Here is a 17,555-nt window from a genome sequence, read left to right as displayed (position 1 = left end):
ACTGGAAAATGGCAGTCTAACTTCAGTTGTTGAAGCTGCCTGATCTGTTAAATATCTGGAGCAGAGATACCTGTTAATTTGGTTAATTTTTGCAGTAAAATGATATATGATGAAAGATTCCGATAACTGTTCGACTGCAACACTCATTGAAAATTCATCTATATATTTTAAATGTGGCCAACAAATATTTGAAAAATGGGTGTGAAGTGTCAAAGAAAAAATTATGAAATCTGAATGAGAAAGGAAATGTAATAATTTATTACATAGGCAGTCAATTTTTAATTTTTTTGATGTATACGTGACCTAGATATAGGTATATAGAGCATAATTTCAAAGTTGCTGATGACAAAATTTGGCAATGTAGCAAACAAACTTCAGGAGAACAAAAACAGTTTGGTGAAATGGGCAAACACATGGCAGATGCAATTTCACAGAGAAGCATAATGTGATGCAGTTGGAAGCAGCTGGGACTTCACCAGTGAGTTATAAAGGTTCAGCATAATTTATTAGTGTTTGTACTCTATGCCTCTGTTTATAAAGCCCAGGCTCATGGTTTTTTTTAAAACAGCATTCACAACTTGTCCTGCCACCTTCAAAGATTAGTGTGCATACACCCCCAGGTTTCCATGTTCCCTGTAATATTGTTTTGTTTTGTATTCCCCCCCCCCCCCCCCCCGACATTCTTTTTTCCAAAATGCATAATTTATTTCCCTGCGTTAAATTGTGTCTGCCATGTGTCTGTCTTTATTCTCCAGAAGTCTATTACTATCTCCCTCACTGTTTGCTACATTTCCACATTTTGTATTAATTGCAAACTTTGAATTTTGCGACAAAATCATGGCCATTGTATACAATTCTTGACAGCACAGTTTAAGAAGGATAATAAGGACTTAGAAAGGGAGTAGAGGAGACTCACCAAAATGGTATCAAAGATATGGAGCTTCATTATGTGGAGGGACTAGAAGCAGATTTAATACGTGTTCAAAATCTTGAAGGATTTTCATGAAGTGAGGTATAGTTGTTTCCACTGGCAGAAAGGTCAGTAACTAAAGGACATAGATATGGACTATGGGGAAAAGGACATAGTTGCTGGACTATGGGGAAAAGGACAGGGAAATGGGACTAACTGGATAACCGTACAAAGAACTAGCACAGCCTTGATGGGCTAATTAGCCTCCTTCAGTGTTGCATCAAATTATTTAATATTGAGTTCTTTTTCGATAAATGTGCAGCATTGAGTTAGGTATTGTTCTTCCATCTGTTGGACCACTGTTGAAATACAGCTGAGTTCATTATTAGAGTGAAAATTCCCCTTCTTTGTTCCGGTCTCTCCCTATCTCAAATCTCTTCCAGCCCTACAATCCTCAGATACTTGTGGTCCTCTAATTTTGCTTTTTTGAGGATTCCTGATTTTAATCTCACCACTATTGGAGCTCAGGCCTTCTGCTGCACAGGCCCTGAACTCTGGAATTCCCTTTCTCTAACTCTCCATCTCTCTACCTCTCTTGCATCCTTTAAGACATTCCTTAAAACCTACTTCTGGCCAAACTTTGGTCACCTGCCTGAATATTTCCTTAAGTGACTCGGTTTTATATTTTGTTTCATAATGTCTCTTTGAAATGCCTTAGGATGTTTTGTTACATTAAAGGCACAATATAAAAATTCATTGTAGCAAGCGGAGCGCTGCTGCTGAGAAATGTAGTACTGCTATGAGGTGCAGCAGTGCAGAGCAATGTCAACAATGAAACTAGGGCTGAATTGTTTTTCCTTTTTTTTAGTTGATGACTTCAATGAGGAATCATCTTTTTATGAAATTCTTCCTTGCTGTGCACGATTTCGCTGCAATGACCTGATCAACGAGGGACAGTGGCATCACCTGGTGCTTGTGATGAGTAAAGGCATGTTAAAGAACAGCACTGCTACGTTATATGTGGATGGTCAGCACGTTAACACAGTAAAGGTATGGTGTTCTGTGAGCACATGGCTAAAGTTGCAACGACAAAACCAATTTAAGTGCCATTTTTAACAACTGATTTTTTGGTTCATATTATCTCCTTCTGCTGCAGGTTGATCTGTGTTCCCTTTAAAATGACATCACAGATTCACTATACCCAGGATAATTAAGTTGATGCATCACCATAACATCAGTTAGGTCTTTGTATTGTTCAAGGAATGCAATTTGAGGTCTCCGTCAACAAGATTGTTTTGTGTCATGGTTATTTCTGGTTTTTGTCTTCACATTTCATCCTGTGGGAGATCTTTTGTTCCTGGGCAGATATAACTTCCGTTAGCTAATCAAAACCAAGAAAGCAGATTGGTTGGCCAATGGATACCAATCCCCAGAAGAGCTTTTGCTTTTAGTAGCTAATTTAAATGTTATGTCCCAAATGATTATCTAATGACCAGGTGGTATGAATGCACAGGTTCAGCTGTGAACCCTTAACTTGTGATTGTAATGTAGACTAGAAAGGTTGAAGCAATCAAATTACAATTACTTAGTATTATTAAAATTTGCCAATTTATTTTATTGAGAGTAGGGGCATCAAGATTAAAGATTTTGAGGGGATGAATTTCAATTTATCTGTTGAGCTTGCTTTTGCTGCTGCTTTCATTTATTTATTTTAAAATTAAATTTTTTCTTCAGATAATCATGCTTATAAATTCTTTGCAATTTGTTAATGACACCCTGCCACCTCGTTTAAAAAATATTTTTCCAGGCTTTGATTATTCAGTAAGGTATTTGAATCAGTGAAGAGGTAGTATTTTAAATATATATAATGCATTCACTTCAAGGCTTAATTTGCTTGTCACAATTAAGCTCTCCAAACTGCATTTCCCTATAATTTTTCAATTAAATCAACAGTATTCATTAAAATAACTATAGAAACACCAATTAAATACCATATTGCTGCAGTGATCCTTAGAATTTATATTTTCTATATTGTATAAAACGCAAGATTATATTTTATTCTCAGTTACTTAATTCACTGCACAGAGCGATGAAATCATCTTGCCACACAATATGGAGATGAAAGCTTGTGGCACAGGCTTTAAAAAATGGGGAACAAAAACTCAATTCAGAATTGTTCAGACTTCCATTTTTCCGAGAGCAAGTACTTTGACTTAATAAATTAAATGAAAACACTTTTGGACAATCTCTTCTGTTTGTTTTTGCAGTTGATAGAACTTGTTCAAATCATGCTTGCTGGATTCTCCAGGAAAGATTAATTCAGAACTGATGAAACATTCATTGGAACTAAAACGTCTTCCATGATGTTGCCTTTTAATCTAGAAATCGACGACAGCAGTGTGACACCTCCATGTAATAGCCAAAACTCAGTCAATGTTATCATATTTATATAACATATAAATTCAATTCCCAATTATTTTAATTTGTATAACGACTAATGAGTATCAAGTACATCATTAAATTTATTATAACTTCTGAATTTCATTTCATTTCAGTTTTAGTGCTAAGATTTCCTTCACATAAACTTCAATTGATCAGTATTCTCCTGACTTTATGGCTTTTTCAGTAGTAAACTTTGTTTTATTTTCAAACAATGACAACCTTCATACACTGCTGCTCCAGCTGGCCAAAGAAACTACAAGGGAGCACAGTACCCATTACTGATGTCAGCATGTTTGGACCAAACTCTGATGATGTAAATAGGATTGATTAATTGAACCTAGTGTTAACTTCCATAATGGAAATGATGCAAATTGCCCTTTCAAAATGTTGTCAAGCTGTTTTCTTCTTTCAAAAATTTTCAGAGTTTTTGTAGAGTACAACATTAATGGATTAATCCCGGATACCTATTATAAAGAATGTGCAATAACTGAACGACTTTACAAATGCCACCATTTAGACTTTTTTTTTAAGAAATGTAACTGAAGAATTTATGTACATACTTTAGTCCCAGACTTCTGACAATATCCACGTTTCATGTGGTGAATGTTTTAAGCTATACTGTGTTCAGTGGGCGATAACATTTTAATGTGTTCCAAAGTTCCATTAATGGGACAAAGTAGTGTTATAAAGATCGCCTTCACTGAAGCAATTGCAATTGTTAAAAATATGTGCATTGTATGCACACAATCCTTGATTTGTAATTCTGCCTTTTAGTTTGCACTAACAATCTTTGTTGAGACAACTGGAAAATGCAAATATTAATTTGTGTTTTATGATTCAGCTGTATTTTTTGTAGAGCGGGCACTCTCAATGATCAGCTTTCTTTTGTTTGTCTTTGTAGCTTCACTATATCCACAGCTCTCCTGGTGGATCAGGATCAACAAATCTGCCAGTTGTTAGCACAGTGTACGGCTTCATTGGAACACCTCCAGCTCAGCGCCAGATTTCATCATTAGTATGGCGTCTAGGACCTACTCATTTTTTGGAGGAAGTTTTACCTGCTTCAAGTATCAGTGTCATCTATGATTTAGGACCAAACTATGTTGGTAGCTTCCAAGCTGTGTGTGTTCCATGTAAGTAATATTTTTTGATGTCAAATTGTAAAGTTCAAAATTAAGCTAAATAGGGTTTCTGGCAAGTAAGAAAGAGCTTGTTACGTAGAGATAAAATACACGTGTCAGTGGTCTTACACACAACGGATTTACCCTAGCTTTTTGTGTGTCTGTTGAAAAATACTTCTCACTTTATTTTCTTGTTTTTGTCACATTGATTTAAACACGATGTTCCAACACCAGTCCTTGGCGTTACTTTTTCAGTTATGGATTATGACTAAAACATTCTTCAGCATTGTTTAAAAAATGGTGGAAGTTCAACTTCCTGTGGCTTGGCAGCTGAAGTCAGTAGCTGAGGTATTCAAAATAGGAAGGTCCAAGGTTCAGTGAGTTGGCCTCAGTACTCCTAGGTTAGGCAACAATGACAAGATCAGCAGTACAACAACATGAATCATCCATTTGTCTATTAAAATTCCTCTCTCATTTTGTTAACTCTATCAACTCTATCTTTCCAATTCCACAGACACCAAATGTCCTGTTATCCCACCCAAGTAGCTATTACACATGCATTTTTCCCATCTCCCTTTAAAGGCAAAGCAAGAGTTCCCATTAATGCTAAACAGTGATTTTTGCCAGATACCAAATGTAGTTCGGAACAAATGCAGCTGTGTGGAAAATAATTTGCTGACTGTCAAGACTGACGTGTAATAGCTACTTGGGTGGAATAACAGGACATTTGGTGCCTGTGAAATTATGCCCCGGTAAAGGGAGTCTATAAGGCGCAATTTTCTTATTATAGATATTGTGCAACGGAGTTGCCCAATCTAAGCTAAAATGCCCTGTTCCCTTGTTGATTCCACAATGTGCTGTTCTAAGAAACTGCCTCAAGTACAGTCTGTAAACTCGTTTCCAAGGCTATCTTAAGAATTTATATTCTTACATTAAAAATAATTATCCTATTCCATTTTTAACTGTAGATAGCATATTAGCTCTCTTTGGCACTAGTCTTTTCTCTAATGAGCTTATAAATATAAGCCGTTGCTACCTTTTTCCTAAAAATGCAAAAAGTTACTCTGCCAACCAATTTAAGATTGCCATTCAGGTTCGCATGTGGTGTATTTGCATGTATTGGAAGCTACATATATTAAGACGCAGGGCCCTGTTCCTTACAGACTGAAAGAACATGCACATTGCACTGGTTCAGTTAAACAAAATAAATGATATCCATTCGCTAGTTCATTCCAAAGAGCAATGCTGTGACCAGAGTTAAGCTGGTTTAAATTTCAAACAATTATTGACAGTTAACTGTCAGTCATCAACTGGTTCATTCTCTATGACAATGCCTCCACCAAACAGAGTTCACTTACAAACCTGCTGTGGCCCGCTGACTTGCTGGGTCAAAATCCTGGAATTCTCCCTAATGGCATTGTGTGTCAACCCACAGCATGCCCATGTCCCACAAATGAATTTAAAAAACAATCAGCGCTCCTTTCTCATACAGCATAAAGTTGTTGTTTCTCCTGACATTGGCATTCTTCTCCTGATGAGTGCAAGATAAGAAACTTCAATAATGTGTCTTTTTTCAGCAATACACAATACAAATTATATGAATGTTGTAGTTGGCACATGTTGATACCAGAATATTGATTGGGGCATTTATAGGAATAATACGTGACTTCATTTAAAATTAATATTTTGAAACTTATGAAAATTAGAAAACATATTTACCATACTTGAGATAACTTGCAACAATAAGTAGCACACAAAACAGGATAAATGTGAGATGCACTGGGATCACACTTACCAATGTCTCGGTAAATGCAGGGTATGTAAATTTCACCCTTAATTCAGAAAGATTCTATTTTAATTCCTGCTCCTTGCTGAATTAATTATGTCAGCCAAGATGGTGGCTTTAAAGATGGCATTAGCATCCCTAAATTGGAGAATATTAGATGACATCAACTTTGGATAAATGACAAATGAGCATTTGGAAAAGTTGTTAGTGCCTGTTGAACATAGTATGAGTCACAGCTTCAAAGTGAAGAGGATTAAGAAGAAAACAATCTCAAAATTGGTACAGCACAAAAGGAGGCCATTTGGCCCATTGTGTCTACCCCCTCTTCAAATGAGCATCATGACTTAGTGCCTTTCCCTGCACCCCTGCACATTGTTTCTGTTCAAGTAACCGTCTGATACCCTCTTGAATGCTTGATTGAGCCTGCCTCCACCACACTTACAGACAGAGCATTCCAGACCTGAACCACTCATGATGTGAAAAAAAACCTCTCATCACACTTGCTTCTTTTGCTAATCGCTTTAAATCTGCAGCCTCTTGCTCTTGATCCTTTGAGCAGGAACAATTTCTCCCGATCTGCTTTGTCCAGCCTCCTCATGATTTTGAGCATCTCTATCAAATTTCCTCTTAGCCTTCTTCTCACCAAGGAGAAGAGGCCTAACCTCTCCAATTTATCCTCATAAGTGAAGCTTCCCATCCTTGGAACCAATCTTGTAAACCTCTTCTGCACTATCTTTAGTGCGTTCACATCATCTTATAGTGTGGCACCCAGAACTGTACACAATATTCCAGCTGTGGTCTAACTAGTGTCATGTTTAAGTTCTCCTTGCTCTTGTATTCAATGCTCCTAATAATAAAGCCCAGAATACTATATGCTTTATTAATTACTCTCTCTATCTGTCCTATCATCTTCAATGATCTATGCACATTTACACATGGATCCCACTGCTCCTGCACCCCTTTAAGAATTTTATATTGTCCTTTTGGGTTCTTCCCACCAAAATGATTCACCTTACACTTCTCCCCATTGAAATTCTTCTGCCACTTTCTGTCCACTCCACCAACTGATCCATGACTTTGAGCTTCTTTACTGTCCTCTTAAAAGTTTACAATACTCCCAAGTTTTGTGGTAATTTTTCTCTCAATCCTGTTGCATAGCACTGTATTGAAGGCCTTCTGAAAATACATGTACATCGATAGCATTACCCTCATTGACCCTTCCTGTTACCTCCTCAAAAAAATCCAAGTTAGTTAAACACTGTTTCCCCATTGGAAATTCATGCGAGCTCTTCCTAATCAACTGTCATTTTTCCATATGACTACTAATTCTATCTAAATAATTGTTTGTAGAAGCTTGTCCAGCACTGATATTAAACTGACAACCTTTTTTGAACAAGGGTATAACATTTTCAATTTACCAGTCCTCTGGCATTTCCCCTGAGTCGAGAGAAGATTGAAAGATTATGGCCAGCGCCGCTGCAATTTCCATTCTCACTTCCTTCAATATCCATGGATTCATCACATCTGGTCCTGGTGCCTTATCTTTCAGGATCAGAATTTATTAACCTCATCAATTGTGAACCCTTTTAGGGGCAGAGTTTCCTTGTCTATTACAATGTCCTGGGTAGCACCAACCTCCTTGGGAAAGACATGCAAAGTATTCATTTAATACCTCAGCCATGCCCCAGCCTTCATGTGTAAATACCCTTTTCAATCCCTAATGGACCCTACTCCTCTTTACTACCATTTCACTATTTATATGCCTTTTGAAGACTTTGGGATTTCCCCTTAATTTTGGCTGCCAGTCTTTTCTATAATCCCACTTTGCTTCTCCAGTGTGCTTTTTCACTTCCCTTCTGAACTTTTTGTACTACCCTTGATTCTCAACTGTATTTTCTACCTAACACCTGTCATAAGTGCACTTTTATCTCCCTTTTTCATCAGGGAGCTCTAAATTTGTTTGTCTTGCCTTCCCCTTTTAAGGGCATGTGTCTTGACTGTGTCCGGACCATCTCTGTTTTGAAGGTAGCATGCTGTTCAGCTACAGTTTTTCCTAACAACCTTTCATTCCAGTCTAACCGGCTCAGCTCCATTTTTGCCCCTTGAATTATTTTTGCTCTGTATTTAGTTCCTTTTCTGTCATTGTCATAAACTTAAAATACAATGGTCGCTGTCTCATAAATGTTCCCCCAATTACACTTGAATTACTTGGCCCACCTCATTTCAATGAAACAGGTCCAACATGGCATCCTTTCTCGTTGGACTGGACACACACTGCTCTCAAAAAAATTATTTAACACAATTTAGGTACCTTTGCCCTCTCTCCTGCCTTTACACTACCACTGTCCTAATCTGCATTCGGGTAATTGAAGTCCTCCAGTAAACTACTTTACAATGCTTATGTCTCTGTAATTTCCCTGCAAATTTATTCTTTTACATCCCTCTCGCTAGTTGGCAGTCTATAGACTACACCGAGCAATGTAATTGCACCCTTTTTGTTCTTTAGCTGTAGCCAAATTGATTCTATCTTTGAACCCTCTGGGACATTCTCTTCCTCCAGCACTGTGATGCGCTCCCTAACCAATACTGCCAGCCCTCCCCCTTCGTTTCTTATATTTTCTGAACATTTTGTACCCAGGAATATTTGATACACAGTCTTTCCCTTCCTTGACCCAGGTCTCTGTTACCGTCACAACATCGTATTTCCACCTTGCAAACTGCACCTGTAACTCCCCAACCTTATTTACATACCTGCAGAGTAACTCTGATTTAGATGTCATTAGTTTCTCCCTTACTCTGACTCTGATATCACGTATTAACTGACTATTCTCTATAGTAGTGCCTTCTGTCTCTCCCAGTATTTCGTACATCCTGATTTTCCACTCTAATAATTCCTCTTGGTTCCCACACCCTTGCCGAGTTAGTTTTAAACCCTCCCAGCAGCACTAGCAAAATGCCCTGCAAGGAACTCAGTGTCTCTCTCTCTCTCCCGTCCCAGTGTCCCAGGAATTTAAAGCCCTTCCTCCTGCACCATCTTTCCAACCAGGCATTCATCTGCTTTTTTCTCCTATTTCTGTACTCACTTTCATGTGGCACTGGGAGGAATCCCAAGATTAATACATTTGAGGTCCTGCTTGCTAATTTTCTGTCTAGCTCCCTAGATTCTGATTGCAGGACCCCATCCCCCTTCCTACCTAAGACATTGATACCAATGTAAACCACAACTTCTGGCTGTTTACCCATCTTCAGAAGAATATCCTATAGCAGCTCTGTGACATCCCTGACGCTGGCAACATACCATCCTGGAATGATGGCTCTGTTCCCCTCATTAATGAATCCCTTATCACTATTGCTCTTCCCTCCTTCTTCCTCCCCAAGCCACTTGTGGTGTCACAAACCTGGTTCTGACTGCTATTCTCTGAGGATGTGGAGATGCCGGCGTTGGACTGGGGTGAACACAGTAAGAGCTTTAACAACACCAGGTTAAAGTCCAACAGGTTTATTTGGTAGCAAACACCATTAGCTTTCGGAGCGCTGCTCCTTCGTCAGATGGAGTGGAAATGTGCTCTCAAACAGGGCACAGAGACACAAAAATCAAGTTACAGAATACTGATTAGAATGCGAATCCCTACAGCCAGCCAGATCTTAGATACAGACAATGTGGGTGGAGGGAGCATTAAGCACAGGTTAAAGAGATGTGTATTGTCTCCAGATAGGACAGCCTGCAAGTCCAGGAGGCAAGCTGTGGGAGTTACTGATAATGTGACATAAATCCAACATCCCGGTTTAGGCCGTCCTCGTGTGCAGAACTTGGCTCTCAGTTTCTGCTCAGCGACTCTGCGCTGTCGTGTGTCGTGAAGGCCGCCTTGGAGGACACTTACCTGAAGATCAGAGGCTGAATGCCCGTGACTGCTGAAGTGCTCCCCCACAGGAAGAGAACAGTCTTGCCTGGTGATTGTCGAGCGGTATTCATTCATCCGTTGTCGTGGATGGTCTGCATGGTTTCCCCAATGTACCATGCCTCGGGACATCCTTTCCTGCAGCGTATCAGGTAGACAACGTTGGCCGAGTTGCAAGAGTAGGTACCGTGTACCTGGTAGATGGTGTTCTCATGTGAGATGATGGCACCCGTGCCGATGATCCGGCACGTCTTGCAGAGGTTGCTGTGGCAGGGTTGTGTGGTGTCGTGGTCACTGTTCTCCTGAAGGCTGGGTAGTTTGCTGCGGACAATGGTCTGTTTGGGGTTGCGCGTTTGTTCGAAGGCAAGAAGTGGGGGTGTGGGGATGGCCTTGGCGAGATGTTCGTCTTCATCAATGACATGTTGAAGGCTCCGGAGGAGATGCCATAGCTTCTCCGCCCCGGGGAAGTACTGGACGACGGAGGGTACTCTGTCCACCGTGTCCCGTGTTTGTCTTCTGAGGAGGTCGGTACGGTTTTTCGCTGTGGTGCGTCGGAACTGTTGATCGATGAGTCGAGCGCCATATCCTGTTCTTATGAGGGCATCTTTCAGCATCTGGAGGTGTCTGTTGCGATCCTCCTCATCCGAGCAGATCCTGTGTATTCGGAGGGCTTGTCCGTAGGGGATGGCTTCTTTAACGTGTTTAGGGTGGAAACTGGAGAAGTGGAGCATCGTGAGGTTATCCGTGGGCTTGCGGTACAGTGAAGTGCTGAGGTGACCATCCTTAATGGAGATCCGTGTGTCCAAGAATGCAACCGATTCCGGAGAGTAGTCCATGGTGGGTCTGATGGTAGGATGGAACTTGTTGATGTCATCATATAGTTGTTTCAGTGATTGCTCACCATGAGTCCAAAGGAAGAAAATGTCATCGATGTATCTAGTGTATAGCATCAGTTGAAGGTCCTGTGCGGTGAAGAACCGGAATCGGTTGCATTCTTGGACACACGCGTCTCCATTAAGGACGGTGACCTCAGCAAATTCGCACCTCAATATGCCAACATCATCATGCACAGGTTCGAACAAAACTTCTTCACCGCACAGGACCTTCAACCGATGCTATACACTAGATACATCGATGATATTTTCTTCCTTTGGAGTCATGGTGAACAATCACTGAAACAACTATATGATGACATCAACAAGTTCCACCCCACCATCAGACTCACCATGGACTACTCTCCGGAATCGGTTGCATTCTTGGACACGCATCTCCATTAAGGACGGTCACCTCAGCACCTCACTGTACCGCAAGCCCACAGATAACCTCACGATGCTCCACTTCTCCAGCTTCCAACCTAAACACGTTAAAGAAGCCATCCCCTATGGACAAGCCCTCCGAATACACAGGATCTGCTCGGATGAGGAGGATCGCAACAGACACCTCCAGACGCTGAAAGATGCCCTCATAAGAACAGGATATGGCGCTCGACTCATCGACCAACAGTTCTGACGCGCCACAGCGAAAAACCGCACCGACCTCCTCAGAAGACAAACACAGGACATGATGGACAGAGTACCCTTCGTTGTCCAGTACTTCCCCGGAGCGGAGAAGCTACGGCATCTCCTCCGGAGCCTTCAACATGTCATTGATGAAGACGAACATCTCGCCAAGGCCATCCCCACACCCCCACTTTTTGCCTTCAAACAAGCGCGCGACCTCAAATAGACCATTGTCCGCAGCAAACTACCCAGCCTTCAGGAGAACAGTGACCACGACACCACACAACCCTGCCACAGCAACCTCTGCAAGACGTGCCGGATCATCGACATGGATGCCATCATCTCACGTGAGAACACCATCTACCAGGTACACGGTACCTACTCTTGCAACTTGGCCAACGTTGTCTACCTGATATGCTGCAGGAAAAGATGTCCCGAGGCATGGTACATTAGGGAAACTATGCAGACGCTACGACAACAGATGAATGAACACCGCTTGACAATCACCAGGCAAGACTATTCTCTTCCTGTGGGGGAGCACTTCAGCGGTCATGGCATTCAGCCTCTGATCTTCAGGTAAGCGTTCTCCAAGGCGGCCTACACGACACACGACAGTGCAGAGTCGCTGAGCAGAAACTGAGAGCCAAGTTCCGCACACATGAGGACGGCCTAAACCAGGATGTTGGATTTATGTCACATTATCAGTAACCCCCACAGCTTGCCTCCTGGACTTGCAGGCTGTCCTATCTGGAGACAATACACATCTCTTTAACCTGTGCGTAATGCTCCCTCCACCCACATTGTCTGTATCTTTAAGATCTGGCTGGCTGTAGGGATTCGCATTCTAATCAGTATTCTGTAACTTGATTTTTGTGTCTCTGTGCCCTGTTTGAGAGCACATTTCCACTCCATCTGACGAAGGAGCAGTGCTCCGAAAGCTAATGGTATTTGCTACCAAGTAAACCTGTTAGACTTTAACCTGGTGTTGTTAAAGCTCTTACTGTATTCTCTGAGGAACCAGCGCCCTCACCAGCTTCCAAACGGAAAGCCAATTTGTGAGCAGATCTCCCAAGGGATTCCTGCACTATCTACCTAGTTCTCTTGGACTGCCTGGTGGTCACCCATTCCCCCTCTGCCTCCAGGCCCTTAAACTGTAGCGTGACCACCTCTGTGTGTGCTTTCCATATAGTTCTCAACCTCGTGGCTGCGCCACAGTGACTCGCTCAACCACTCATGCTCAGAAACCTGGAACTCAGGCTTCTGCAGCTGGCAGCACTTCCTGCACATATGATCATCTAGGACACAGGACACTAATAGCATCCATGACTTTGCATGTATTACAGGACACACATTCCATTTAGATCAGATGTGGGAAGTATATGCCCTTGTTAGAGTTTAAATCAATTTTTAATTTCTGTCAAATGTTTACATAAAAATAAATGCCAACTTAGGTAGAATTTTAAAGCTAGTAATCTTTCTTGCATGAATAATACTGAGCAGACTTATGAAAGGATCTTTGGCATGGTCATATTTTTATTATTAAAAGTTGTTCCTGTGTATGAACTTGGCATTGCTCAGGATTCCCTTCCTATTTTTTTCCAATTCGCACATTGCTAACCTGTTTTCTTCCTTTTATAAAGATTCAAAAGATTCAAAATCTGAAATGGTCATTCCATCTCCCATCAGCCTGATTCCTGAGGAGAAAGTTTCTTTTGGGTTGTATGCACAGTCAGTCTCTTCACTTACAGTGGCCAGAATTAGGAAGAATTACAACAAAGTGGACAGTAAAACCATAGCCAAACAGGTGAGCAGTTAATGCAAAATATACATTTAAATGTGATTTGCTCTGAAGTGCAATCCATTTATGTGTTTCGTACATTTTGAGTTCCAGTTGAAATCCTGAAGACCGGAAGTTATGTCACCTTACATGGTTATAGTTCCCAGCAAAATGTGTATTGTGTTAAATTGTGCAACTGTGATGCTAAATTGCACAAATGTAACTACTGCTTAGCAAATGTAAGAAAAATGATGAAGAAAGAAGTCAGGAAGTTATAGACCAGTTAGCGAAACACTTTTCTGTAATTGAGGACCAGAGTGATTGGGCACTTCAAGAAATTTGAGCTGATTGGGGCGAGCCAATGTGGATTTGTGTAAGGTGTACAAAAGTAAAATGCTGGAAGTCTGAAACAAAAACAGAAAATATTGAAAATATTCAATGGATTTGGCAGCATCTGTGCAGAGAGGAACAGATTTAGTATTTCAGGCTTAGCACATTGCATCAGAACTGTCAGTTGCGGTCCAATTGGTTGCACTCTTGCCTCCGAGTCAGAAGTTTCAGAGTTCAAATCCCACTCTAGCACTTGAGAATAAAAATCTGGGCTGACATTCCAGTGCAAGGCTGAGGGAATGTTGCACTATCAGCGGTGCCATTTTTTGGATGAGACGTTAACCCAAGGCCACATCTGCTTTCTTGGATTGATATAAAAGATGCCATGACACTATTTGGAAGAAGAGAAACGGGGCTCTCCCCAGTGTTCTGGCCAATGTTTTATCTTTCAATCAACATCACAAAAAATTTTTTAATGTGTGTAAATTGGCTGCCACATTTCCTAGATTACAACAGTGGCTGTACTTTAACAGTAAAATGCCTCTAGATGTCTGACAGTTGCAAAAAGTGCCTTATAAGCGCATGTCTTTCTTCACCGAGATGCTGCCAGACTGAGTATTTACAGCTTTTTTTTTTACTTATAAAGGATAGTCCTTCCAGAAGGCATTCACTAAAGTTGCATTTCAGAGACTGTTGGCTAGAATTAAAACCCAAGGCAAATTATTGATGTTAGGTGTGGAACGTAGAATTAAGGGATAATGGGCATTTACCTTAATTGGAAGGAAGTGGCTAGTGGTGTTCCATAAGGATTTGTGCTCGGGTCTCAACTATTTACTATATTAATGAATGAGATAACACAGACTGTCATATGTCCAAGATTACAGATGAAACCTAGATTGGCGATATAGTAATGTAGACTGGAGCATAAAATTACAAAGACATTGACAGATTAAGGAGTGGGAACAACTTTGTCAGTGGATTTCAGTGTCTGAGGTGATCCATTTTGGAACAAAGAAGAACAAATTTGAATATTATTGAAATGATGAAAAGCTAGAAACAACAGAGACCCAAAGAGATTTAGGAGCCCGTGTATACAGATCACTAAAATGAGGTACTCGGGTTCAAAAAAAATCAAAAAGACTGATGAAATGCTAGTCTTCTAAGAGGGCCATAATATAAAGGGAAGATTTTCAAGAGCTATAAAACGCTCTGGTTGGACTACATGTTGAGTATTCTGTATGGTTCTGAGGACCATATCTTAGAAAAGGATACGTTTGCCTTTAAGTGTGTGCAGTTCAGATTCGCTAGCATATTACCAGTATTTCAAGAACTGAATTGTGAGGAGAGATTACATAAATCGTGCTTGCATTCCTAAGAATATGGACAGTTTAGATTTGACTGAGGCTTTTAGGAGTTTGAAAGGATAGAAGGTGAGAAACTCTCTGATGGGAAGTCTCGGACAAGGGGGCATGGAGATGGCGGAAAAATTAAATAGTTATCTTGCTTCGCTATTTACCTGGGACGTACAACAGGCAGACGGGATGTTGAATGAATGATGAAGTAAGTGTATTTAAAACATATTTTTTAAAAATAGGATGTTTGAACAAATTCAAAAGAAGACAAAGAACCAGGTCCAGATGGATTGCATCCAAGTTTTTAAACTATGAAAGTGATGGAGGCATTAATACTTGTGTTCAATAATTCATAAGAAAAATGTGTCGTGTCAGAGGGCTGACAAATAGCTAATGTTACTCTTATATTTAAGAAAGAAGACAGAACATGTCCAGGGAGTTATAGATCTGTCAGCTTAACATTGGTCATTGAAAAAAATAACGGAATTCTTGCTGAAGGCGAATTTCTGTAGCATATGTCTCCATCATTTGAGGGAGGCAGTAAAAAATCTTTAAGAAGAAACAAGGGACTGTTAAATGTTGCAACAAAAACTGCTACTCTGCAAGTTTAATTTTCCAAATGAAGTTCTGGATCATCTCAAGCTTCGGGAGATCTAATAGAGGTGTACAAGATTATGAAGGGTATAGATAGGGTGAACAGTGGGAAGCTTTTTCCCAGGTCGGAGGTGACAATCACGAGGGGTCACGGGCTCAAGGTGAGAGGGGCGAAGTATAACTCAGATATCAGAGGGACGTTTTTTACACAGAGGGTGGTGGGGGCCTGGAATGCGCTGCCAAGTAGGGTGGTGGAGGCAGGCACGCTGACATCGTTTAAGACTTACCTGGATAGTCACATGAGCAGCCTGGGAATGGAGGGATACAAACGATTGGTCTAGTTGGACCAAGGAGTGGCGCAGGCTTGGAGGGCCGAAGGGCCTGTTTCCTGTGCTGTACTGTTCTTTGTTCTATGAAAGTGCAAGCTGTTGTCCATTCGTAATACTGCTACTTATGTCATCTTAGTTTTACTCATTTACGGGATGTGGACATTGCTGGCTAGACCTGTATTGATCCCTAGTTGTCCTTCAGAAGGTGATGGTGAACTACCTTCTTGAACTGCTGAAGTCCTTGCAGGTACACCCATAGTACTGTTAAGGAGGGAGCTCCAGGATTTTGACCCAGTGACAGTAAAGGAAAGGCAATATATTTCCAAGTCAGGATGGTGAGTGACTTGGAGGGGAACCTCTAGGTGGTGGTGTTCCCAGGTCAGGTATCAGCTGCTTTTTCCTGGGTTTGGAAGGTGCTGCCTAAGAAACCTTGGGTTCCTGTTGTGCACCTTGTAGATAGCACACATGGCTGCCACTGTTTGTCAATGGTGGAGGGACTGAATGTTTGTGGAAGGGGCAGCAAATCAAAGCAGCTGTTTTGCCCTGGATCATCTCAAGCTTCTTGAGAGTTGTTGGAGCTGCACTCATCCATGCAATTGTGGAGGACTCCATTGCATTCCTGACTTGCGTCTTGTAGATGGTGGGCAGGCTTTGGGGAGTCGGGAGCTGAGTTACTCATTGCAGTTTCCTGAGCCTTTGACCTGCTCTTGCAGCCACAGTATTTATATGGCTAGTCCAGTTCAGTTTCTGTTCAATGGTAACGCCCAGCAAGTTGATAGTGGGGGATTCAGCGATGGTAAAGCCATTGAATATCATGGGAAAATGGTTAGATCTCCTCTTGCTGGAGATGGTCAGTGCCTGGCACCTGTGTTACACAACTGTGACTTGCCATTTATCAGCCCAAGCCTGGATATTGTTCACATCTTGCTGCATTTGGACATGGACTGCTTCAATATCTGAGGAATCACAAATGGTACTGCACGTTGTGCAGTCAGCAGCAAAAAACCCCATGTCTGACCTTTTAATGGAAGGAAGATTATTGGTGAAGCAGCTGAAATTGGTTGGCACTACCCTGAGGAATTCCTGCACTGACATCCTGGAGCTGAGATGATCTCCAACCACCACAACCATCTTCCTTTGTGTCAGCTACGAGTCCAACCAGTGGAGGATTTTCCCCCTGATTCCCATTGACTCCAGTTTTTCTAGCGCAGCTTGATGCCATTTCCAGTCAAATGCTGCCCTGATATCAAGGACAATTACTTTCATCTCCCTTCGGGACTTCAGCTCTTTTGGTCATGTTTGAACCAAGGCTGTGATGAGGTCAGGATCTGAGTGGTTGTAAGGCACAAGGTTGTCTTTCCCCTCTGCTTTGAAAGAAAGAGCGGGTCCACTACAAATAAAGTTGGTAGTATAAATAAAAATGCTCTGTGGATGGTAGGATAGTCAATGTTTCTAACAGCTTCCTCTTGCTTTTTTGGATCAGTGACAACGATTGGGCATATTGTTGGTGCACTTC

General features: G+C 41.3%; 1 protein-coding gene across 6 annotated transcripts in view; it reads left to right on the top strand.

Annotated features, from left to right (window-relative positions):
- The window catches only part of wdfy3 (WD repeat and FYVE domain containing 3), a 363,659-nt gene that overhangs the window by 197,970 nt on the left and 148,134 nt on the right, over positions 1–17,555 (top strand). For all 6 annotated transcript variants that reach the window (XR_013498143.1, XM_078213959.1, XM_078213927.1 and 3 more), the window contains 3 exons: positions 1,779–1,960; positions 4,254–4,485; positions 13,298–13,461. Coding sequence is in view for 5 of the 6 variants with exons in the window: in XM_078213959.1 (XP_078070085.1) it covers positions 1,779–1,960; positions 4,254–4,485; positions 13,298–13,461 (578 nt within the window). In the remaining variant the exon portion in view is untranslated. The remainder of the gene's footprint in view (positions 1–1,778; positions 1,961–4,253; positions 4,486–13,297; positions 13,462–17,555) is intronic.

The sequence above is a fragment of the Mustelus asterias genome, chromosome 1, assembly GCF_964213995.1.
Source record: "Mustelus asterias chromosome 1, sMusAst1.hap1.1, whole genome shotgun sequence".
NCBI lineage: Eukaryota > Metazoa > Chordata > Chondrichthyes > Carcharhiniformes > Triakidae > Mustelus > Mustelus asterias.
The sequence above is the reverse complement of the archived record's forward strand: the minus strand, read 5'-3'. Positions and strand labels throughout refer to the sequence as shown.